The 23,481-nt window shown below is 67.7% G+C and overlaps 3 protein-coding genes across 3 annotated transcripts; 1 reads left to right on the top strand and 2 right to left on the bottom strand.

The window, feature by feature from the left end:
• Positions 1-237: 237 nt before the first annotated feature.
• On the bottom strand, positions 238-7,919 carry CHLRE_10g431200v5 (uncharacterized protein). The gene is made up of 5 exons (XM_043066650.1): positions 6,956-7,919; positions 6,532-6,796; positions 5,816-6,405; positions 4,580-5,674; positions 238-4,385 (listed from the first exon to the last, which is right to left on the bottom strand). The coding sequence occupies exons 1-5, from the start codon at positions 7,780-7,782 to the stop codon at positions 578-580; spliced, it is 6,585 nt and encodes a 2,194-aa protein (XP_042920047.1). The 5' UTR covers positions 7,783-7,919; the 3' UTR covers positions 238-577.
• Positions 7,920-8,010: 91 nt separating this feature from the next.
• On the bottom strand, positions 8,011-13,850 carry CHLRE_10g431150v5 (uncharacterized protein). The gene is made up of 17 exons (XM_043066649.1): positions 13,685-13,850; positions 13,529-13,596; positions 13,326-13,413; positions 12,844-13,068; positions 12,565-12,710; positions 12,230-12,335; positions 11,963-12,070; positions 11,818-11,875; positions 11,361-11,600; positions 10,963-11,208; positions 10,695-10,813; positions 10,277-10,506; positions 9,966-10,104; positions 9,581-9,744; positions 9,147-9,382; positions 8,706-8,944; positions 8,011-8,498 (listed from the first exon to the last, which is right to left on the bottom strand). Exons 1-17 carry the CDS (start codon positions 13,742-13,744, stop codon positions 8,382-8,384), a joined length of 2,589 nt encoding a protein of 862 aa, XP_042920046.1. The 5' UTR covers positions 13,745-13,850; the 3' UTR covers positions 8,011-8,381.
• Positions 13,851-13,959: 109 nt separating this feature from the next.
• CHLRE_10g431100v5 (uncharacterized protein) lies at positions 13,960-22,365 on the top strand. Its single transcript, XM_043066648.1, has 9 exons — positions 13,960-14,160; positions 14,250-14,304; positions 14,399-14,483; positions 14,568-15,913; positions 16,047-16,305; positions 16,484-17,994; positions 18,171-18,360; positions 18,550-18,711; positions 18,865-22,365. The coding sequence occupies exons 1-9, from the start codon at positions 14,118-14,120 to the stop codon at positions 21,250-21,252; spliced, it is 6,039 nt and encodes a 2,012-aa protein (XP_042920045.1). The 5' UTR covers positions 13,960-14,117; the 3' UTR covers positions 21,253-22,365.
• Positions 22,366-23,481: the final 1,116 nt, after the last annotated feature.

The raw sequence follows: 23,481 nt of genomic DNA, 5'->3' as shown, positions 1-23,481 counted from the left end.
GGCCCCTGCACGTGGCCGCTGTCGAGCGGTCTGCGCCGGCCTTCGCAGCTTCAGCCGCCTCTTCAGCTCCAGCCGAACCAAGACGCACGTGTGGCACGGAGTCCCTTGTCTGGGGCGTACGGTATCAGGGAAGCACAATCACAAGAAGGGGGAATGCAGCACTGTCGGAAGTTCACACCTTGATACCCCGGGCCACTGCTCTGGGGCCGACTGCGGGCATCCGGCATCTAGACATGAATGAGCCGGGGAACCGAGCAACAGGTCCGTTTCCAACACCTCAGACGCGTGCCCGCAACTGCCCACAGTCCATCGCCTCACGGAGCCACGGCACAACACAATTGGGGATTCAGCCTCTCAACTTACACCGACTGGCAACTCGGCCACCTTCTAGGGTTCCATTGTGACCGGCAGCGTAACCACAGCCGACATCAACTGCTTCCATATGCCGCACAATGTACCGTACATCGCCGGCTCAATCAGGTCCACAATGTTACCTTAACAGTACATGTTTGCAAGCTGGCAGTGCACAATCACTAGATGCCTGCCTGTCACTGGCACCGCCGCTGCGGCCGTCGCGTCACGGCTTGATGCGCACCGCGGCATCATGCAGCTTCTCCGCCACAGCCTCACGCACACGGCCCAGCACGCCGCCGTGACCACCCCCCTCCTCACCGTCGCCACCACCGCCCCCGGCCCCCGCCGCCGCCGCAGCCGCCATCAGGCCCGCCGCCACGTCAGCCCTGCCCAGCCCCGCGCCCACCGGGCCGTACAAGTCAGCCGCCACCGCCATCAACTCATCACGTGGCATCGTCATCGTTATAACCGCAGCGCCACCACCTGGCGGCCTGCCTGCAGCCAGCCAACTGGCACCAGCGCCTCCACCATCCGCTGCGGCGGCGGCACCAGCTGTAGCGGGACCGGCGGCCGCCGAGCCCAGCGGTGCGAGAAGGCTGTCAATGAGGGTGTCAGCCAGGTCGAAGCAGTCATCCCCAGAGCAGGCCAGCCGCGATTCCGGCGGCTGGGGCGCGGATGGTTGCGGCTGTTGCTGCTGCTGCGCCTTCCCGTGGCCGGCTGCAGAAGCAGGCGGCCGCGACGGGTGCAGGTGGCTGGCGAGTTGTCTGCCGCCCTGAACCGTCGCTCTAGCAACCGCCGCCGCGCCCCGTGCCGCAGCTGCAGCCGTGTTGGTTACTGACGCCGCCGCGCGCTCCGCCGCGCCCACAGGAGCCTGCTCTGCATCCGCCAGCCGCTCAAATGCCTCCTCGCCAACAGCGCCTGCGGAGTGCCCCAACCTCGCCGCGCCCTCACTTGCTGCATGGATCGCGCCCCTAACGGCACCAACAGCCGCAGCAGCGTGTTCCTCCACCGCCTCACCCCCGTGCGCAGCGGCCTCCTGGCCCGCCCGCACGGCAGCACCAAGCGTGGCGCCGGTCTTTGCCGCGGCGCGCTGCGCCGCGTGCGCCGCCGCCGCCGCGCCATCGGCCACCCCGGCGGCCGCCTTGGTTGCAGCCTCCCTCGCCGCACGGGTCGCAGCGCCTGCAGTGCCCGCCGCCGTGGCCGCAGCGTCCACCACCGTCTCAACCCCCTCCCAAGCCGCAGCGAACGCAGCCTCTGTGGCACGCTCAGTGGCGTCTGCCATCGCGTGGCCAGCTGCCGCAGCACCCGACGCCAATGCGTGGGCGGCGTTTGCGGCAGCATGCTTCACTCCCGAGGCTGCTACACCTGTTCTGCCGGCTACGTCCGCTGCGGCATCACGCATGGCATTCTCAATCGCCTGCGCCGCCCTTGCTGCAGCGCTGGTGGCCGCCCCACCTGCCGCCGCCGCCTTGTCCACTGCGCGGTGCGCCGCAGTCGCAGTGGCCTTACGAGCGGCATCTGCAGCCGCTACGGTAGCGGCCGCTGCGGCCTCTGCCGTGTGCCTTGCCTTGGCGCCTGCGGCCATTGCTGCGTCGCCAACCAGATGTGCGGCTCCCTCCACACTGTGCATGGCACCACGGGCTGCCGCGGCAGCAACCTCTGCAGCCTTGCACGCCGCTGACCCCACACCCGCTGCGGCGCATTCCGCAGCCAGGCGCACGGCCTCCAGCGCCTTGCAAGCCGCCGAACCGACACCAGCGGCAGCGCACTCCGCCGCAAGCCGTGCTGCCGCTGCGGCGTCACGTGTGGCCTCAGCCACGCGATCTACGCCGCCTTTCACCGCTGCCGCCGCATCTCCGGCTGCTCCGCTTGCGGCCTGCGCCGCGCGGCTGACAGCAGCTGCAGCCGCGCTCGGCACCGCCGCCATAGTCTCGCCGACGGTGTGCGCGCCCTTGGCGACGCTGGAGACCACGTCGTGGGCGAGGATGTCGCCGGCGGCGCCCCAGCACGCAGCACTGTCGGCCGCGGCGCCGGCAACACAGCATGCCGCATCCCAGGCGTTTTCGGCCGTGCAGGCGGCGGCGGCGCGCACCGCCTGAATGCCATGAGGCAGTTGCGGGTGCGCGTGCCGCGGCGCCAAGTGGTGGTGGCCATCCCGCGGTGACAGGGCTGTGCCTGCGGCGTCGAGAAAGCCTTCAGTAGCGGCCCTGGCATGGTCGAGAGCCCCAGCCACCGCCTCTGTGGCCGTGCCTGCGGCGTCGGAAGCGGCGCCCGCGACGTGCTGCGCCGCGGCGCGTGTGGCGGTGGCGACAGCAGCGCCCAGGTCCTCCGCTGCAGCAGTGGCGCCACTGAGAACGGCGTCACCGCGGCGGAGCTTGCGGGCATCAGGAGCGCTGGGCGGCGGCAGCACGTGAGCAGCTGCGGACAGGCGCTGCAGCACCTCGCCCGCTGACTGCGCCCCGCGCCGCTCCGTCTCTGCAACCTTGCCGGCCACAGCCTCCGCCGCGCGCTCGAGCGGTGGCGCCAGCGCCAGCGGCGGCGGCAGGTCACGCAGTCGCCGCCACAGCCATATCGGCAGTGTGTAGACGCGCCACACAGCGCGCGCAGCCTTGACGGGGGCGCTGACCCATGCAAACTGGGCCTTGAGCCACAGCCGGGCGCCCAGCCAGGCCGTGCGCCGTCCTACCGTCGCCGCGGCGCCGGCCGCGTTGCGAGCCGCATCCGCCGCTGCTTCTGCCACCTTCTCCGCCGCGTGCTCTGCGCCGTGCTGCGCCTTTTGGGCAACATCTGCGGCCGCGCCGGTCACCTCAGCTCCTGCGTGCCCTACGCCGGACTGCAGGGCCCCGGCGGCGGCTGCAGCTGCGCCAGCTGTCGCCTGTCCCGCCTTGCGGGCGGCGTCCGCCGCCGAGGAGGCGCCGTGCCTGACGGCCTCACCCGCCGCTTCAACTTCATGCTGAGCAGTCCCCACAGCCGAGTGCAGTTCCTCAGCAGCCGAGCGGCCCGCGCCCGCCACAGCACCCGTCGCTTGCTTGCCCGCGCTCGCCACGCCTTGGGCAGCAGCCTCCGCGGCAGCACGCATCGCCTGAGCGACTGACCGCGCCACCCGTGCCGTCCGCTTGACCGAGTCTTCAGCCAGCTCCCGCGACCCCACCACCGCCGCACCCAGTCGGTACGCTGCGCCTCCAGCCGCTGACGCAACGCCTGCCGCAGCATCCCTGACGGCGCAGCCGGCGGAATGGCGGGCCGAACGAATCATGTCCGCCGCACCCACAGCGGCACTGCCCAGACTGGTCGCTCCGCACATTATGGAGTCGCGTACGGCGTCGCTGGCGCGATGGGCGGCGCAGTTGACTCCATCCACGGCGTGCTGTGCAGCCTCTGCGCCCGCGTGAGCGGCGTGCTGCGTGCCGTGGCACACAGCGGAGGCGGCGTGCTGCGCTGCACGCGCTGTGGCGGTGTTGCCCGCGGCAGATGCAGCGGCTGCGACCGCATCATGGGTGGCGTGGCCAGCGGCCGCAACAGCCGCACCCGCCTGGTGGGCTGCAGTCGCGGCCGCCCCCGCAGCTTCCTTGGCTGCGGCCTGCGCGTGAGTGGCCTGGCCGCGGGCAGTGGTACCGAGGCGCGCGCCGGTGCGGGAGAGGAAGTCTTGCAGGGCTGCGCCAGCCGCCTCCACCGCGCGCAGCGCAGCTGCGCTCGGGCTGACGGCGGCTTCCCTACTCGCCTGCGCTGCGCCATCACTGGAAGCGTGGCCAGCCGCTGTCGCGTTCTCGTCCTCGTCTTCACACACGTCCGCCCCGGCGTCCTGCTGCTGTCCCTCACCGCTGCCGCCCACAATGCCAGTGACGGCGCGGCGGCGGCAGGCCTTGAGCAAAGGCTCGACCGTGAGGGTGGCAGGAGGCTGCCCGGGCTTCGGCCCGGCAGCGCCGGCGGCGTCGGAGGCGCCGCCCATAAGCGTGTCGCCGGCGGCACCAAGCCCACTCACGGCGCCCAGTCGGGGCATGGTCAGCAGCATGCGCTGTACGCTGTCAAAGCTACAGGGCAGGGGCGGGAGATGCAGGGAACAGACAGCACCAGCGTCAGCGGTGTTGCGAAGATACGGGCGCAGCTAAAGTAGCGCAGCAAAAAAAACTCCGGCTTCTTGGCATGCAGTGCGCGTGGCGGGGCCCACAAGCAGTGACACACGGGCGTGCCACCCAGGCTCTCATTGCGCCAAACACACACGCACCTAGCCGCCGATGCCTCCAGCTGCTCCACCGCCGATCGCCACACGCGCATCAATTTGGCGTCCAGCGCCTCGGCTGTAGCATCGGCTACAGCATCACCAGCACCGGCAGTAGCAGCCTCCGGGGCTGGGCCGTGCCACCCGCCGACCCGCTCCCGCACCGCCTGCACCGGCGCCCACAGCAGCGCGCCGATGCTGCGAATGCCGCCCCATGCCTTGTGGCTGCTGCTGCCGGCTGCATCCGCAGCAGCCTGCGCCGCTGCAGCCGCGGCCTCGGCCGCCTTGCGGGCGGCAATCGCAGGGTGCGGGTGGCGTGGCGGGCGGGGCAGCGTGGCCGCCTTGGCGGTAGCGATAGCCTGGGACGCCGCAGCAACAGCGTTGTGCAGCAGGGCTGTCACACGGTCGCGCGCGGCGGCGGCGGTGTCCGCGGTGTGCTGCATGGCGGCGCGCAAGGCCGCCGTGAGGCGGAGCGGCGGCGGCTTAGGGGCATGATAGACCGGGAGCTGCGGAAGCTGCTGGGGGTTTCCAGCTGCCTCATTGCCGACATCAAACGCCTCCGCGTCCAGCACCGCGGCTGCTGCCGTCACGTAGGATGCTTCCGCGCCGCCGAAGGGCCATGCAGAGCTCTTCCGCTGCTGCTGCTGTTGTTGCTGCCGCTCCTCCGAACCAGCTCCACCTCCCGCCGCATCCTGGGAGCCTGGGTGCAGGTGAAGAGCATCACCCAGGGCCCCTGCAGCGTGCGCGGCACGTGACCAGGCGGCCTGGATCACAGCCATGCCAGGGATATGCCTGCCGCGTGCTGCCTCCTCCCCTTCCTCCCCCTGTTCCGTGGGCTCTTCCGCGATGCCCGCCTGAGGCTGCTGCTGGTGTGGCTCGGGGCTGGCGGCGGCATCGGGCGCCCGGTAAGTGGCACCGGCGGGTGAGAACTCGGCAACATCCCGCAGCAAGTCACCGAGGCGGGCTCGGCAGCGGAGCAGCTCGTCAATGGCGGTGGCCACGTGGGTCGAGGAGCTGGGCATGGCATCGCCATTGTGGGCATCGAGGTGCTCCAGAGCCGCGTGCGCGTCGCTCGCCGCCTTCACAAAGGCCAGGAACAATCTGTGGGCATCAGGGGACGCGAGAGCGGTACAGGATGCACAAACAGCGGGGTCGTATACACACAACGTACCGCCGAGCCGTAACTTGTACGTGATGTTCAGCCAGGCGTCGTAACCCGCCTGCAGTCTCCCCATTCCTCACCTGTCTCTGATGACTGAGGACTCGCCCCCATCGACCGCCGCGCCCATCCCCGCGCCGTGCTCCTGCGGGAACGCTGCCAGATTCTTCAGGCGCTGCGCCTCGCCGCAAGCGCCCACCAGCAGCTCCCGCCCCACCACCGCCAGCGTCGCAGGCGGCAGTGTGGACAGCACAGCGCGTGCGGCCCCGGCGTCCGCCGGCAGCTCATCAAAGCTCGCGGGAAGGTGGGGCGTGGGCGGCATGCCAGCTACTGGCACAGTCATGTCAGCGAAGGAGCAGGTCTCAAAGCTGTTGGCCGAGTCCGATGCCGAGCCGCCGCACATCCCCGCTGCCTCCCTGTGCTGCTGGCCACTGCGGTGTTTGCCGAGTAGGGCAGACGCCAGCGGCGCGGCCCCGGCAGCGGCGGCAGCCGGCGCGGTGCCGGTGACCGGGCGTGGGGGTGCGGAGGTGCCGCTGCCGGTGGGGGCGGGGGTGGCGGTATCGCGCAGCAGCACCATGGCTGAGTGGACCCAGTCCGCAGCAGCCGAAACGATGTCGTGCGCAGTGGCCGCGGCGCCGTGCTCGCCGTAACCCAGGGCTGCCCGCACCAGCTCCTGCGGCAATGTGAAGTGGGCAGGGGTAATAAGTTCTGGGGGTAATAAAGGGGTCCGAGTGGAGGGCGTGCAGCCACAAGCGTTATCTGTACTAGCATGAACGCAACGTTGCGTTGTGGCTCTCACCTCTGCGTGGCCCAGCTGCCGTTCTGTGTACTCTATGATCTCCACAAGCCACGGCCCAATTGCGGCAGCGGCAGACGGCAGCGGTGCGCCCGCTTCGCCCTCGCCAGGGCGCTCCGTCTCCGCAGGCCCGGCGGCGGCGGCCGCCTGCAGGGCCAGCCGCAGGTCCTCGGTGTGGCGGCGTGCGGCCGCGGCGCCGTCAGCCAAGGGCTGCAGCTGCTGCGGGCTGCTGAGGTCCGCTGCAGGGCGGGACAGGGCCTCCAGCGTACTGCAATGAGGAGAAGCATCGTTGCGGCAGAGAGCAAAACAGGAGCAAGCTGGTTTTTCAGCGCGCGGAGTCCGTACTCGGAGGGGAGGCCGTGAACGCAATCCGTAAACCTGAATCGTTCAAGGCAAGACGCAAGATGCCCATGCACATCCCACTCACGCGACAAGGGTGTGCAGCTCCTTCACCAGCGCCCGGACGTGGCCCTCCACCCCCATCGCCGCCGCTAGGCTGCCCACGCCGCACCCCGCCCCGCCCCGCGGGTGCGGGCCCGCCGCCACTGCTCCGTCGCCTGCCTGCCCGCTCTGCTGCCGCTCCTTGCTCCCCTGCTGCTGCTGGCCTGTGTGGCCCTGGTCCCTCTCCTCCTGGAGCAGCCGCTGCACCTCCTCCGCCACCCAGGGGTTCTCCTCCCAGGCGGACGGATCACGCAGGTCGTGCGCCATGTCCGAAGCGGTGTGCTCCACGCCACGCAGCACCCCGCCGCCCGCCCGCTGCGCCGCCTCCCGCAGGCGCACCGCCAGCGCGCCCGCCGCGCCGCGCAGCAGCCCCACAGCGCGGCTGAGCACCGCGTGGCCGTGACGCTCGTGAGCCGTGTGCTGGTGGCTGCAGGGGTCGGGGGAGGAGCCGCGAGCGCTCTTGTGGCTGGCGCCAGCCGTTGTTGCGGGCTTGTCGGAGCTAACGCGCCCATGGCTGCCGCGCTCCGTCGGCAGCACCACCTCCGGTGCGATTACGTCCCAGCTGCGCGGGTTGAGGAGCTCCGCGGCCGCGGCGCCTAGGTCCGAGCCAAAGCTGCCGCTAGCGTCCTCGTCGGTAGCCGGCGTGGACGTCTGCGCCGACTCCGTGGCGCCGCCGGCATTGCTGCTACTGCTGCTACTGCCGCTGCTCGCGGCTTGCGGCTGGGAGCCGTCGCGACTGCCCCAACTTGGCACAGGCGACTGCGCCAGCAACACAAGTGCTGCCAGCAGCGCACCCACGGTGCGCAGACGCATTGTAAACTACGAAGTCGCTATAAGCCGCCGAGGCAGACTTAGCGAGCCGCTTATCCTATGTGGGCTGGGCGTCTGTGAATTTCAGCATGCTTTTCATGGGCGTGCGTGACATTAGGAATGAGATACGCGTTCTGTAGGCGCTGCTAAGGTACTCGGAAAAACAGGGTAGAGCGGGTTTCGGCCTTTCGGCGCCGAGTCATCTTGCAGACCGACGGGTCAGCAGGGTTGGGAAAGCTTTCCTTACATAGTCAACTGGTCTTGCACTTGTCTACGTCGCCGTCAACGTGCGGGCGGCTTCCGGCGATGGCCGAAAACTGGTGCGGCCGCAACACACCTGGCTGTTCCGTGACACGCCCACCAAACAGCACTTGCTTGCGGCATTCGCCCCTCCAGCCAGGACCACCACCTACTCCACACTTCACCCAACGTGGTGCGTGCCCTGCCCCGCACGCCGCACACACCTCAGGCCTCCCAGTCGCAGCTGGTGCCGCCTCGGGCCCTGCCGCATCCTGCCCTTCCTCCGCTCAGCAATGTCCCCCGCAGCTCCCTGCTGCCGTCGTCCCCTGCCTCCTCCTCCTGCTCTTCCTCAGCAGCAGCTCTCAGTCCGAGTTGAGCACGTCCTTGATGGCCAGCACGTCCGGGTGGTCCGGCCCCAGCGCCTTCTCCTGGATGAGCAGCGCGCGCTCCAGCAGCGGTCGCCCCACCTCCTCGCGACCCTGTGCACGGCGCGGCAGAGGGACAGCCGGAAAGATGGGCATTTAGTTTCCCGTTTCACCCAGCGGCTGCCACGGGCCCCTCTGCCATCAAGCCATTTCACGCATACCGCATGCAAAGACATTTCGCTTTCTCCTACTTTCCCATCTGCACCAGCACGCCGTACTGCACCCCCCAAACCCTGGCAGCCACGCCGTTGTGCCGCGCACCTGCTCCAGATGCAGAACCGCCAGGTCCGTGAGTGTGTGCGCCACCTCGGGGTGGTCCTTGCCAAAGTGCTTCTCGTAGATCTTGAGCGCGCGCTCGTACAGCGGCAGTGCCTTGTCGTACTCGCCCTTCTGGTTGTACAGGATGGCCAGGTTGGAGCAGGCCTCCGCCACGTCGGGGTGGGCGGGGCCCAGTTGGTCCTCGCGCGAGGCCAGCTCCGCTTCAAACGCCGCCGGGTCGTCTGCGTGGTGGTGGTGGTGGCGGTAGTATTGGCGGTAATGATGGAAGTATGTACGAGAGATGGGGACATGAAGGGGTGAGGCGAGGGTGGCAGTCCTGCCAGAGCTTGGAGCTCGCTGGCATGAGTATCAAGACGCCACTGCGCAGCAGTACAGGCAGCGAAGACAAGGCAGGAGCCGCGTCAAGGATCCAGGAATGCGCACCTGGTGCCGGCGGCGGCGGGGGTGGAGGTGGTGGTGGCGCCTTGCCAGCGGGCTTGGGCGCGCCGCCGCCTCTCCCTGCCGGTGGCTTGGCTGCGGCGGCCGCCGGCGCGCGCGCGGGTGCCGCACGGGGCGCAGCCGCAGGCGGCGGCGCCGCGGCCGCGGGTGCGTCGCCTCCCCCGAGCACTGCGTCCACCTGCTCCTTGATCTTGGGGTTGATGTCCTTGGGCATGCACTTCCTGCGGGCACCGGAATCCCACACACGGTCACGGCACAGCGTACTGCGCTCCTCATCTACAACACCCACTTACTGCGCCCAGTTGAATGCGCTCCCAAGTCCCAACCCGCTCCCTCCACTGCCCTTCCACACACAAGGCACCAGCATTCCGCAGCAGCCCCGCGCGCCCACCACGCCACCCGCCCTTACACGCCCGCACCTGATGGCGGGTCCCACCAGGTCGTGCACCTCCTTGGTGACTCGCACTGCCTCGCTGCGCACGTCGGCGTTGGGGCTGTTGTAGGCCTTGCCCACAAACTCCATCAGCTCAGCCAGGTCGAAGCCGTCGCCGGCCTTGGAGACGCCCACCAGCGGCACCAGATCCTGGGGGCCGGGGATTGGGACAGGGGGTTGGGGAACTTTCGAGGTCCTCCGTTGCCGAGAGCTGGGAGGGAATCAGCTAGGACCATTGGTACTACGGCAGTGGTGGATCAGGCAGAAGGCAGGAGGATATGTGTCCGTGTCTAGGCAGCATGCCAGGCGGCAGCAGGACAGTGAAGGGAGGGGCACGGGGCTTGCGGGAGGCCGGTCCGGCGGCGCCTCACCCGCAGCAGCTGCAGGATGCCCAGCACGGGGCGCCAGGCGGTCTGGTTCTTGATGGGCTTTACGAAGATGCTGGTGTGTGCCGGCAGCGCCGCGTCCTTGATGCCGGCGAGGAACATGATGCTCTCCTTGCTCGCCTCCCTGGTCATGTGCGAGAGCGGACCAATGGGACGGCAGGTATTGAGACACAGTTGCGCAAAGCACATGACCCGCTTTGCACGGCAAACAAAGCCGACGCGTTCTCCTAAAGGCAGGATCCCAAGCGCAGGGCTGCGGCTGCGCCTTCCGCCCGGGGCCACTGCATATTGCTTACCTGAGGCGCGCGTTGTTGTCGCCCAGCTTCTCCACCAGCGCCGGCAGCAGCTGCTCCGACATGCCCTCGATCTCGCGCCCGCCGCCGCCCAGCCCCGAGTCCACCAGCGCCGGCAGCAGGGCCAGGCAGGACAGGTACACGTTGGCCACCTTGTCCTTCATGCCGCGCCGCACCACGCCCACCAGCGTGCGGAAGGCTTCGCGCTTGCCCTCCATACCGCCGCTTGACACCTGCGCAAGGGGAAGGCCAGCCTCCTAGTCAGGGACAAGCCCACAATGCACGGGCATGCTGAGGCCCGGAATACTGCCAAACTTTTGTGCTTCTCGATGCTTAATCATCCCGCCCGGCCATTGCCAGTCATCAGGAAAGAGTCATGGGTGGCACTCCGTTGCGCTGCAGAGCTCGCCAGGCCCCGCACCTCTTTGGTGAGGTAAGCGACGGCCGCGTCGCGCAGCTGCCAGTTTTTGGAGAAGAAGGCTCGCGCCACGTACTCGCCCGCCATGTCGCCCAGCGCCTCCGCATCCTTGGCGATCGCGCCTGCACATACCGCATAGCACCCACAATTGTTAATAAGCAGGGAACAATAGGGCTTGGCGACCCATTCCCTTTGCGTTTCGCGTATGCCGACTGAACACGCAGCACTGCCTATGCACGTCCCCCACCACGACGCTGGGCGAGTCCCCCACCTGCAAGCTGCTCCGGCGCCGGCAAGTCCCCAGGCCAGCCTGCGGGCGCCGACACGCCGTCGTCCTCCGCCTGGTGCACGGGCGCCTTGCGCGCCGCCGACACAGCCGCCATCTGCTCCTCGCTGGGCGTGTAACGGCCGCGGCCCATGGCGGGCCGCTCGTCGTAGGCCTGGTGACGGCTGTTGCCGCTGGCCTGCGACTGGAAGGTCTGCGGTCCGGCGTGGTACTCCTCGTCCGGCTCCTCCACTGCGGCCACGGGGAGTGGGGTGGAACAGGTTTGGCAGCATGGCCGGCTGGGCGTGAGCGCTTGACAGGCGATTGGGGTCTGGCGGGAGCAGGCGGAGACCAACGCACTGTACAACGAACGCGCTGGAAGCGCAAGGCTCTAGGTTACTCACCGGTCGGTCCGCCAGGGAAGTTCCCCTGCGGCGACGTCGGCCCCGAGCCCCCGCCCCGAGCAGATGGCGGCGCCCCCGAGCCCGGCCGCGGCGGCGCGCCTGAGCCGGGCCGCCCGCCCACTGGTTGGTCGTCGTAGGGCAGCTGCAGCATGGGCTGGTTGCCGCCGCCCGGGCCCACCGAGCCCTTCTTGCCCAGCACCCGGTTGAAGATTTCGTCCGGGTTCTTGCTGGCGTTGGCCACTGTGCACAAAAGGGTGGCACGGAGGGTGTGGAGGAACTGGCTGGCTGGACAGCTCCGATGTCGCGCCAGGCTGGTATGGTGATGCCCAGCCAATTGCACGTTTCGGCACCACTCGGGTTTAAAGCTGGCGCTTTGGTAACACTCTCATACCGCAACCGTGTGTTGACACAGACAGAGATGGGTTCACGCGAATATACAAGCTTCCCGCCTGCACACCTGCGCCGGCCGCCATGGCCGCGCCCTCTCCCGCCGCACGCAGCTTATCGATATCCGCCTGTCCGAGCAACAAAGCAGCAAGCGTAAGAGCTGTGCGAAACAAAAGCCATTTCCCTGCCTCCCACCGCGGTACCCCTCGACCCACCTTGATGACCTTTGCGGTGTCGTAGTCCTCCTTCTCGACCGCAGCCCGCTTGCGCGCCTCCAGCTGCGCAATTTTCTGGCCCACCACCTTGAGCCGCTCAATGCTCGCCTGCAGCCACAACACGCAGCTTATCACGTGGCCTCCTTGTCGCGGGGCGGGCCGACGCGAAAGCACGGACTCCCACGCCTCAATCGTCCGGCGATTGCCGCAACCTACGCCACATCCCTCTCGTGCATAGCCCCCGTCTTTCATGCGTTTGGGTCCCACCTTGAGCATTTTGGCTGTGTCGTAGTCCTCCCGCGCCACCGCCTCATCCTTCTGCCGCGCCAGCTCCCGGATCTTAACCGCTGTCACCGTGTCCACGTGCAGGTCCCTGCACATGCGCAGATTGTCCTTGCTTGTCACAGGCTACATGATGACATTGCGCAGCACCTGCCCTGCACCAGTCGGCTACACCCCCAGGACCGGTCCGGTGCTCCCCAAAGCAGGCGATGCATGCCGCTTCCTGGAGCGTGCCTCCATGAAAGTGTGACGCCCTCTCAGACCTGCCCAGCCCCGGCTACAATAAACACGGGCTGTCCAGGCCGTGGCCGAGCACTCACAGATTGATGTCGGCCACATCCGCCGCCGCCGCGTTGTAGTAGGGCTGTGCGGTGGGGATGTTGGGGTGTAGCTGCAGGAAGCCGTGCGGGCCCTCCGGTGCCGGCGCCACACGCTCGCCTATGAGGTTGAGCGCGATAATGCCGACCTACGCGGAAAAAGTCGGGTTTGGTTCGTAAGGCAGCAGGTGTGAACACACAGGGTGCTCCGCGACTCGTGTTTGGCCCGTCGGTTCTCTCAGCAGCGGTCCGCCGCGAGCACCTAGTTACCCCAGGGCCCACCTGGTTGTAGATGTTTAGTTTGTTAACGTGGCATCTGTGGATGAGTAGGCGGATGAGGAAGGCCTGCACGTTGACGTGCACGCTCTTCAGCTCGCGCGCCTGGTGGTTGCTGCGCTCATTGCTGTCGAACGACAGGTAGCCCAGGCGCTTGAAGATACAGTTGTTGGGGTCGGTGTCGAGCGGGTTCTGGGGTGCGCCCACGAACACCTCCACCCGTGTCGCAATCTGGAAGGCGGCAGGGTGGAATAAGGGTCGGAGCGGGAGCCACAAGGTGAAAGCACTGGATGGCATGCAGGCTGATTGTGCCCTCCATGCCCCTCCATTACGCCGCCTGCTTGCTGCACCATCCAAGGCCTGGAGCCTCTTACTATTCGCATCCACCCCGTGGCTTGCTGCCGCTATAGAAGCCCTGCAGCTGCGCATCCTGGGGCAACGGCCCGGCGTGTCCCCGCCCCCCCCCTCCCCTGCTCCGGCACATGTACCTTATACTCATGCGCCAAAATCTGAATCTGCTGCACTTTGCACGTCTGCTCCAAGCGCAGGACGATCTCCTGAGGGTATTTGCAGAACCTGAATGGCAGGGGGCTTCCGTTACAACCTTGCCGTGGCTAGGATGGCCGGCAAGTGCACGGGGGCAACAGCCAGTATACGTGCCGCATACCCCGCGGCCTGGGTGCTCTCGCACCTGGGCGACTGCCATCCACGCGTCTGCGGGCTGTGGTAGAGGAGTTCGCGAACAGGATAGTCCGTGTCCTGTAAGCAGGCGCCGGGCAGAGTTCGCTGGCTGCTGGAAGCATCCTTGGTCAACTTGTTCGCCATGTTGGCGCTCAAGCGCGCTTACCTCGCCCGAGCACGCGTGAATGGTAAACCGCAGCTTCTGCGGTCCTCCTGATGCCTTCATGGTCGTCTATTGCGCATAATTTCGAGTCAAGTTTCAAGAGGACCGCGTTCTCGTCACAAACGATGTGTTTGCACAGTCTGTATGCAATTATGAATGGGCCGCTACCAACGTTATCAAATGGATTATTTGCGGAAGCAAACGGCAGCGAATTGGCCCGCGAGCTTCGTCCATGCCCTTGCTCAGTGCTCGTCTCCCGTTTCACATATCAAGTTCTTAAAGTGCAACCTACAGCAGGAAGAATGACCTAAGACTTAAGCATCCTATGAAAGCCTAGTAGGTGTGCACAACGATTGCAATTTGTGCAGTCTCACGGACTGCTCCCCTGGTCAAATGCCCTTAACTATAAGATGTCAATGATGATAATGAAGCGCTCATGAGCTCTGGGTCGCGGTTCCTGCTTTCTGGCCCGGGTACAGGTGCGACTGTCGCTATAACGTTTGAACGCGCCTGCGCGGGACCTGGGCATCCTCCTGTGATGCAAGACAACAAAACTATTGTCGTGCAGGAACACCGCGAAGCGTGCTGGCGGCATGGACTGAAGCCATCATCACGGCGGGCCGGTAAGCGGGGCTTTGGTTGCGCAGCGACTGCCGCTATTAAGTGCCGTCACGGAAGCATTGTCACGCGTGCGTCGACCCCACATTCGGTTCGCAGGGAGCTATCGCGGGAGTTGCCCAACTCCAGCGGCGCACCCTGCTCCGTGAACGCGCCGGCGCGCGCCGTGACGGAATGCAGGAGGGTAAGTTGGGGCCAGGAAGTGGCAGGCCTGGGACACGTCGTGCCTCCTCTTACACGCTCGTATTGACACGCCGGGGCCCCACAGGCAATATATTGCACGCCGGGTGCGCAGCGGCTCGCAGGCGTGACGCCGCGGCATGGGCTGCAGTACCGGCGAGGCTTGCACACGGGGCACGGCGCTGCCGCCAGCGAGCCTGCAATGAGCTTTGATTCTGGGTCAGGGCCGCCCGAACACAGCTTTGCGGCTTCAGCAGCGCTTGGCAGCTGCACAGCGGCGGACGTTGACGCGGCGCAAAGCACGCTGACGGGCATCGTGGGTGCCGGTGCCAGTGCGGCGGGACCGCAGCGGCCCCCAGTGGGTTGCACGGAGGGACCGGACCTGGCGGAGCTTGCACAGAAGTGGCGCAGCGTAGCAGCAAAGGCCGAGGCATGGCCGCGCTACGGCTCTGCTGAAGCCGCTGCTGCAAGCAATGGCAGCAGCGGCAGTAGCTGCAGCGGTGGCAGCGGCGGCGGCAGCGGCAGCGGTGTCGGCGCAGAAGGCCCGGGCGCAGATCGGGGGCAGCGGTGGGACCGCCAGGCGTACAAATCACTCATCGGCCCCACGTGCGAGGCCCTGGACGCGGGCCCGCACCACTTCGTGCACGCGTACCGGCACTTGCCGCGGGAGGCGGGCGCCGGTGCGGCCGGTGCGGGCGGCAGGAGCTTGGACGTCGCAGCCCTGGTGGACGTGACGGGCGCGGTGGTCACGCTGAACCGACTGGCTGGCTTTGAGCCGCCCTGGGACTTCCGGCGGAGCCTGGTGGCCGCGGCGACGGAGGCAGTGCGCAGCGCAACGTGGCCGCAGGCGGCGGCATTGCTGCGGGACACGCTTGCGCTGCAGTCGGTGGGCCGCGTCTTCTTTGCTCGACTGCTGGCCCGGATAGGTCTGGCGCTGTACAAGGAGGGGCACCTGGGGGAGGCGGCGGCGGTGCACGGCGCGCTGCGCGCCGCGTTCGGGACCAGGTACGCCGTCGACACCGGCAGCGCCACGGTCGGCGGGAGGTTTGGCAGCGCCAGGGATGAGTTCGAAGGCGGCAGGCCGGTCACGAGCAGTTTGGAGCTCCGAGTCTCGCACTACCGCCGTGCGTTCAGCCGGCAGCTGGCGCGGGCGGGGCAGCCGCCGCTCTCAGACGCCGACATCCTTGCCGCAGAAACGGCGATGGGGGTGGAGGAGACGGCCAGCCTGCTCAGCAGCATAGCGATGATGTTGCGCGGCGGCCACGGTGATGTGTCTCCGGAGAGCGAGGGTGCGGCGCTGTCACGCCAAGTGGCGGGCACGTTCAGGTGGCTGTTGGCCTACCTGCCGCCGCTGCTGCCCACGCTGCCGGGCGGCCCAGCGGCGGTGCTGCCGGCGCTGCGGGAGATATCGTCCTGCGGCTGGAACCACAGCGGGTGGGTTAGAGGGGATGGCAAGGGGCTGCTTGAACGTGCGGGGCAACAGCCGGGTTGCTGCAGTGAAGTATGCAGACGCGCTTGCTGGGGCATTCACCGACCTATCCCGGTTTACCTCTCTCTGCCGCTGCAGCGACACAAGTTTCCTGGAAGCGGTGGCAACCTACCTGGCCTCGCCAGCCCGGCCGGAGGTATCAGCAGGCGCCGGGCTGCCAGCGGGAGGGCTCCTCGCGGACCTGTCTCCGCCTCCGCCGGTGCTAGTGGGGCTGTCGCCTGGGCAGCTGGTGGAGGTGCTGGAGTGCTATGCACGTGCGGGCGTGCACCACGAGGCGCTGATGGAGCGGGCAATGGACGTGGCGGAGCGGGGGCTGCACGGCTTCACAGCGCTGCAGGTGCGTGTGCCGCAGGGCAGGCAGAGGTGGACGGCTGGACGCGGCAGCGTACTAAAGCTGGAGAGCATACCGGTAATAGGCCGGGGGCTCGGGGCCATGGACAGTTGACCGCCTGAACGCTGAGCATAGCATGCATTCCGTACACACGCCCGCACGCACGTGGTTGCGGTGGCCGTAGGCGGCACGCATGGCGGTGGTGTGCGCGCGCTTCTCCCACTCCCGGCCGGCGCTGATGCGGCGCATGGCGCACCACGTGGGTGCCGCACTGCCCGCCGCCGTGCCGCCCTGCGACGTGGCGGCCATGGTGGCGGCGCTGGCGCGGGCGGGGCAGCGCGAGGAGCGCTTCCTGGCCCTGGCGGCGGCGTACGGCAAGGAGCACGCCGAGGCGCGGCTGGCGGCGATGGACTTGGAGGCGCACGCGCTGCAGCCGGTAGGAGCAGGGACAACAGCAGGAGGAGGCGGAGGTGGAGCGGCGGCGGTGCATGTGCAGCCGGCGACCGTTGAGCAGATCTGGTGGAGTGGCGAGCTTGAGGAGGCCGGCAACGGAGCAGCGGCAGTGGGAGGCAGGGCAGCGGGGCGAGCGGGCCAGGCTTCACGGGACGGCGCCGGTCGCGATGGCGGTGGCGGCGCCGACGGTGGCCTACCGGTGCGCGCTCCGTTCGGCGAATCGCGGATGTTGAGCGGCGCGACGGCGCGAGCACGGGCTGGGGATGAAGAGGAGACGTCAAGAACCGCTGCGGCACAGGTGGCGGCGCAGGCTGCCGCTGTGGTGGCGATGGCGCAGATGACCATCGAGCGGCGAAGCAAGGGGCTGCCACCTGGGCTGCTGGCTGGCGGCGCAGACGCAGCTTCCAGCGGTGGCGCGGTCGTGAGCTCGGCCGCATGGGAGGCCGATGCTGGGGCAGGGCAGGTGGCGATGCCGCTAGGTGGTGCCGTGGCGGCGCCATGGGGGAATGCACTAGCAGAAGCGCCGCCGCCGGTCGTGCCGGCGGTAGGCGCCTCGGGAGGAACAGCTGTCCAGGCTTGGCAAGTAGGGCAGGACGCAGCAGCTGAGCCGCTGGCGGGGCGTGCTGTCTCGAACGTGGTCGATTCCTCGGGATGCTCTGCGGCCGCTGCGCCTGTATCCAAAACAGTGACGGCATCCCGCGCGACGGCAACGGGAGTAGCGCAAGGCTGTAGCGGGCTGCATCTGGAGGCCGAGGCACCAGCAGGGCAGCAGGATCTCGCGGTGCCGGAGCCTGTGGTCCTGGAGGAGCTCTTTGCAGCTGAGGCCGCAGCGGAGGCCCCACACACTGCCTGGCAGCAGCCTGAGTCTGCGTCACAGCCTCTTGTGCAGGGTTCAGGCACTCCAAACAGTGCCGCTCACACCGCTGCGCGTGCTGGCGCTGACGTGGGGGCGGCGGCTGCAGCGGGATCACGGCACGTGGCGGCAGCGGCCGCCGTGCACGTGCAACACGGCCAGGTGGATACTGCTTCACCAGGCGCCACAGGCGCCACAACGGAAGTAACGGACGCCGGCCAGGAATCGGATACGGATGCGGCAGCGGCCGAGGGACCGGCGCTTAGCGGCAGGACGCGGTACCGCCGCCTCATGCGGGCATGGGCTACAGAGACCAGGAGGCAGCAATCACTGGATCCACGCACAGTGTTACTGGTCGGCAATGTGCAGTTCAGCAATACGCCCATGGAGTAAGTGGCATTTCGTTTTTGTACCGCGCGCGGGGTGGTTATAGGGAAGCACAGGTGCCAAATGCAAGGTTATGGCCGCCAAATATGCAGTGCGGCTCGCCCTCTTTGCCCTTCCTGCCATCTCTCGCCCTAGCGCCCACACCCAGCCACCGCACCGCCGCGGCTGCCTCGCACAGGCTGCTGCAATTCCTGCGCCAGACGACGGCGGGCGGCTGCGTGCACACGATGTACATGCCGTACGACACCCGCCTCGCGGCGCTGCGGCGGCCCAACAAGGGCGTCGCCTTTTTGGCGCTGGACGGACCCAACCACGCGAATAACCTGAAGCGCTGGCTCATTGACAGGCGCTTGCCGGGCCGCGACACGGTAGGGCTGATCAGGGGCGGTGTGAGCTGGCCGCGGGCGTGGCGCGTTGCGGCATTGGGGTGGCGCCATCGCGCTATGGGGGCCTTAGCAAGGCCACTCCATACCTGCGGTGTTACTGCCTTGCCCACTTCTGCTCTTTAAGGCTCTTGAATTACTCGCTCCTTCCTCGCCGCCCTCGCCCCTCCCCAGCTGGCACACGTTGAGTACAAGGATGGGGTGTCGCACGGCAATGAGCTGCTGAACGGCCGCATGCTGAAGACCGTGGAGGGCGGCCCGCTGTACGGCTCGCCACCGGACGGGCCGAACCTGTGGCCCATGCTGCTGTACACCAGCTTTGCCCTGCGCGGCCAGGTGCGTGCTGGGGCCGGCCTCTGTCTTTTGGTTGCTCGGCATGCCAATGGGTTGTATGTATCAGTGGTCAGTCAGTAAATAGTGGGTTGCATGGCGTTGCTCAGCACATGGCACCCCACGATGGCACCCCGTGGTTGCCCGTTCTCATTTCAGATCCAGCCGCTGGACCCCCGGGACACGGTCATGTACGAGCTGGATCTGCCCAACCAGACCCAGTTCAAGCTAAGCTACTTTTCCAGCGCGGACGGCAGCAGTAGCAGCAGCAGCAGTAGCAGCAGTAGCAGTAGCAGCAGGCGGGAGGCGGCGCCGACGCTGCTGACGGCGGAGCACCTGGCGGCGGTGGCGTACAGCATGCACATGGTGTCGTACGTGCACCCAGGGTTCGTGGAAGTGGTGGGGCGGCTGATGTGCACCCTCATGAGGCGCGTGCTGCAGCACCCTCAGGCAGCCGCCGCCGTGCTGCCGCTGCCCGAGGATGCCTGGGCCGGGTCCAAGAGCGGCAGTGGCAGCGGGAGCGGCAGCGGCAGCGGGAGTGATGCACTGCAGAGCGGGAGCAGTGCCGAAGACGGAGAAGGCGACACCGATTTGTACGAGGCGGGGTGGCGCGGGAGCGCTCGCGGCAAGCAGCTTTCGGACTATCATCTGCTGGACCCGCTGTCGTTGCTTGACAAGACAATAGCGGCACACGGGCAGCCGCTGGTGGTTCGGGCGCGGCCGCCCGGCGACGACCCCGACACACACCAGCACTGCGCTAGCGCCGGCAAAGAGGGGCTGCAGCAGCAGCACCTCGGGCCGCACGCCCAACGCAGCAAACCTCAGGCTCAGAACGGGCTCAACGAGCAGCAGCGTCAGCAGATGGGCGCGACGGCGGAGCTGCCGCCGCTCAAGGCCGCGCTTCACACGCTGTGCGCCATGGCGCGCCACCCCAAGCCCGACGTCACCGCCTGGGCCGAGCTGGCGGACAGCTGTGCGGTGGCGTTGCACGGCTGGTTGCCGCCCGAGGCGCCGGAGCCTGCGGTGGTGGCTGCGCTGTCGGCAGTAGGCAGCTGCGGGCGGACGCCGCCCCAGCCGCCACTTGGCTCGGCGCTGCATGCAACCGGCGCCACCCAGGGCGTGCCAAGCGATGGGACCGTGACGGTAGTACGGGCGGACAGCGGCAGCACAGCGCTGCGCTTAAACGCGGCGCAATCTGCCCTTCCGCCCTGCACGCCGCTGCCTCACCGCTTCATCTTCGACGTGTACGTCAAGCTGCTGGCCCAGGCGCTCAGCGCCGCCGCCGACAGCCGCCTGCCGCAGGCTGCGCACGGCGCGCTCGCGGCGGTGGCCGCCGGCCTGCTGCGCTGCCACATGCTGCGCATGCGCACACGTGCCGCCTGCGACCTCCTCCAAGCGCTGGTGCGCTTGCACCACCCCGGCTCGGGGCTGCTCGTGCGCGCCATGGTGCCGCTGCTGGTGCAGCAGTCCGGCCGGCTGTCCCCGGGATCCCTCGTCAGCCTGGCGTGGGCGTGCGCGCGCACCGGCGCCTGCCGCGACGAACCGGGGGTGATTGCACGGCTGGCGAGGCGGACACGAGTGCTCATCGCCTCTGACGGGCTGCCTACCAGCGCGGCTGTTCAAATGCTGTGGGCGTTCTCCACGCTTCAGTACGACGATCGGCCCAGTCTTGCGAAGGGGGGCGACGTGGCAGGGGCCGCCAGCGCCCTCGAAGGGCCCTTGCTGGGAAGGCGCGCGCGTGCTCCAGGCTTTGGGCCGCGGCCAGGAGACCAGGCGGCGGCTACATGGCGGTGGGACGGTGGCTGCAGCCGCAGCAACAGCGGCGTGTATGCGGAGCTGCTGCAGCTGCTTCTGAACCGCTATGATCTCACCGCGCGCGACCTGCTACTGCTGCAGGAGGCTTTCGCATCCGCGCGCAGGCAGCAGCAGCAACCTGCTGTGCCGGAACTTCACGGTAGTGACATGGCCGACGCGGCAGCGCGGCCGCCGCTGCTTCCAGCGATGCCGTCATTCCTGCAGGAGCTGATCAACGCTGCGACACATCCTCGGAGCACCAGTGTCGGGGGCAATAACACCGAGGCCGCGCGGGCCGCCGCCGGCACCGACGGCAAGCGGCGGTTGGACAACGCGCCGCTCTTCATGCGGCCCCAGCAGGGCGATACCGCCCCTGCCGCCACTCCACAGGCCGTCGTGGTGGCATCGGCATCAGCACGGGCCTCAGAGCTCTCATTGGCCGCGGGCTCCATGGCACAGTCTCAGCCAGCGCTTGGGCCCGACACTGACGCTAGCCCCGCCGCTGCATTTCCCGGAGGGGTGCCTGGAGCTGAAACCCGTGCTGCGGCTGGCGCAGCTGCCGAGATGCGCCCGCAACAGCCGCCGAAGCAGGACCAGCCGCCGCCGCCGTCACCTGAGGCAGCAGCGCGTGAGCTCCTGGAGCAGATTGCCATTGCGCGCCGGGGCTTGGCGCTGGAGGAAGCTGGTGGGCTAGTTGTGAAGCTGCAGGTCCCGGAAACGATTGAGGCACGGACACGGGGAGGCCTGCTGTAGGGGGCACCTCATTTTAGGTTACAACAGCTGCCGCCGTGTGGATTGCGACGCTGATGATTGGCAGGCATGTACTCAAGACTTACGAAGCGCGGGCAGCAGGAGTCGGGAACGCGCATGCACGTGTGGTATACTGCGTTTGGTGTTAACGTCCATATAGAACATGAATTGTCGTGTCGTGTGCCGTGTTGGGACTGGGGCGGAATGGTGGGCGCTGCAATACTGCTTTTCTTTGACTGTAGGACTGAACGGGCTGCTTGCCCGCCTCACGTATGTACGGACTCGTGGCGTGCGCGCAAGTAACGGTACGGTGTTGCGCGCCGTGAAATCGCAACAGTGCGACACCTGGACTCTGACATGGAACATACAGGGATGCAGTCCTACATGGCACCTTTCGTGTAAGCATGTAAAGAGTTCAGCCAGGTTGAGGCTTGAGATAGATTTTCGCTCGTGGAGGGGCTATGGCAACTCACACACCGAAGCTCCGCCACGTAGCGGAACGCCTGCACGACACAACGCCCAGCAGCACGCTGCTGCCAACCGTCGGTGATCGTGCGGTCCTGTTGGCTCGTGATGGAACATGGCAAGGGGCAGGAAAGCGTAGTCCCGATGTGTGTGGCTCCCACCCGTGCCCACATAAATGCGTAGCAAGAAGGGACAAGGCATTGGTGCGTCGTTCGCGCGCTGTTACTGTACCGACGGTAGCTGGCAGGTTGTGTCGATGTTTTGCTGACGCGCAGAGTTTCGGCTGTGAGCGGCTGGCGAGGAGAGGCGAGGGCTGTTGCGTTTTGGAAGGCGGGCGGAAGGCCGCACACGCCGGGAGTCGGGCAGGCTGTAGATTTCGCTGAAGCTGCGTTTGAGAAGGGAGCCGAAGGGACAGCTGGGGTGGGACAGCTGGAAGGGACAACTGGAAGGGACGACTGGAAGGGACAGCTGGGAGGGACATCTGGGAGGGGACAGCGGATGTGGGACTGCTGGGGTGGGACAGCTGGGGAGAGGCACGGGACAGCTGGCATGGGACGCTGGGTGGCTGCAGAGGCTGGCAGCGCTGGGGCTGGTACGTAGGTGGGTACTTGGGTACGCGGCTGGATGGAGCCCGGGCTCACGAAGAGCTCCCCGGTGGCATGACAGGAGGCGGCGTCTTAAAATCATCAGCCCTGCGGCACGGGAGCGCGGAGAGGGGACACGCGCACACACACGGGGCAAAACACAGCCAGGACGAAAAGCCCGCCAAGGAGCCCGCCCACGCAGCCAACACGCGCCCGCCGCAAACAGGCACTCACACGCGCACACACAACCCACAAGACGGCCGAGAAGCCGGCGATCACGCACCGCACGCCCCACACACGGCCGGCGGGACAGCACACTCCCGAAAAGCAGCGCCCCTAACGCAAACCCAAGAACCCGACCTGCGCCGAACCGACAAGGAAAAAGCCCACACGCGCGCCAAGCCCCAAACTTAGCACCGACCTGTGTCCCTACCGTAAAACTGGAAACCAGAAGCCCAGCACGGGAACACCGGCACGGCCGTCCCCGCACCGCAGAGCGGTTCAGGGCAGCCGGGACCGGCGCCCCACCCCCAATCACCTACTACAAGCCACCGCACCGCTCGGTACCGCCGCTACCGTCGCCCATATCGCCGCTCCACGGCTGTCGTGCTGGCTAAGGCTGACGCTGCTGCGTCACATCTGGGGCTGCTGCTAACAGATGGACATATCGCTGCCGCTGTCAGAGGAGATGGACATGTCGTCGCCTGAGCCGATGTTGTTGTCGCCGTGGCACCAGGCCGCGTGGCCAGCAGGAGGGAAGGGAAGCGGTGGTGCGGGCAGGGCCGGCAGGACGACGGCGGCGGCGACTGGTGGCGCGGGGGCCGGAGGGGGAGGCGGCGGCGGGGCCGCCGGCGGAGGAGGGGGCAGATCCGGGGGCGGCAGGAGGCTGAGGAGCCCGCGTGAGGTCATGGTACCCGGCAGCAGTTGGCGATGCCGACAATAGAAGCGCATGAGGGCCTTGCGGAGGAAGGGGCGCGGGTAGGCGCGCAGATGCAGCCGCCGCAGCGTGCGCCGTGCTGACGTGATGAAGGTGCCGAGGGTGGTGCAGAGCCGCGCAAGGGTGACGAGGGCGCCGATGACAACGTTGAAGCGCACGTGCCGGGGGATGCAGGAGTAGAACGGGGTGAAGCGGGAGACGCCGAGCTGCGCAAACTTGGGGCTGTCGCGTTTGTCGTACGGCTGT

The sequence above is a fragment of the Chlamydomonas reinhardtii genome, chromosome 10, assembly GCF_000002595.2.
Source record: "Chlamydomonas reinhardtii strain CC-503 cw92 mt+ chromosome 10, whole genome shotgun sequence".
NCBI classification, from domain to species: domain Eukaryota; kingdom Viridiplantae; phylum Chlorophyta; class Chlorophyceae; order Chlamydomonadales; family Chlamydomonadaceae; genus Chlamydomonas; species Chlamydomonas reinhardtii.
This window is presented reverse-complemented; position numbering and strand designations above follow the sequence as displayed.

Excerpts from the sequence above, each read along its gene's own strand:
- CHLRE_10g431200v5 (XM_043066650.1), bottom strand. The coding sequence starts at position 7,782 with ATGCGTCTGCGCACCGTGGGTGCGCTGCTGGCAGCACTTGTGTTGCTG. Across the intron at positions 6,406-6,531 it reads GGCAGCTGGGCCACGCAGAG|GAGCTGGTGCGGGCAGCCCT; the intron begins GTGAGAGCCACA and ends ACATTGCCGCAG. Across the intron at positions 5,675-5,815 it reads TCCTCAGTCATCAGAGACAG|ATTGTTCCTGGCCTTTGTGA; the intron begins GTGAGGAATGGG and ends TGATGCCCACAG.
- CHLRE_10g431150v5 (XM_043066649.1), bottom strand. The coding sequence starts at position 13,744 with ATGAAGGCATCAGGAGGACCGCAGAAGCTGCGGTTTACCATTCACGCG. Across the intron at positions 10,507-10,694 it reads TCGCTTACCTCACCAAAGAG|GTGTCAAGCGGCGGTATGGA; the intron begins GTGCGGGGCCTG and ends CCCCTTGCGCAG. Across the intron at positions 9,383-9,580 it reads CTGGTGGGACCCGCCATCAG|GAAGTGCATGCCCAAGGACA; the intron begins GTGCGGGCGTGT and ends CGGTGCCCGCAG.
- CHLRE_10g431100v5 (XM_043066648.1), top strand. The coding sequence starts at position 14,118 with ATGAGCTCTGGGTCGCGGTTCCTGCTTTCTGGCCCGGGTACAG. Across the intron at positions 14,484-14,567 it reads CCGTGACGGAATGCAGGAGG|GCAATATATTGCACGCCGGG; the intron begins GTAAGTTGGGGC and ends GGGGCCCCACAG. Across the intron at positions 18,361-18,549 it reads GCTTGCCGGGCCGCGACACG|CTGGCACACGTTGAGTACAA; the intron begins GTAGGGCTGATC and ends GCCCCTCCCCAG.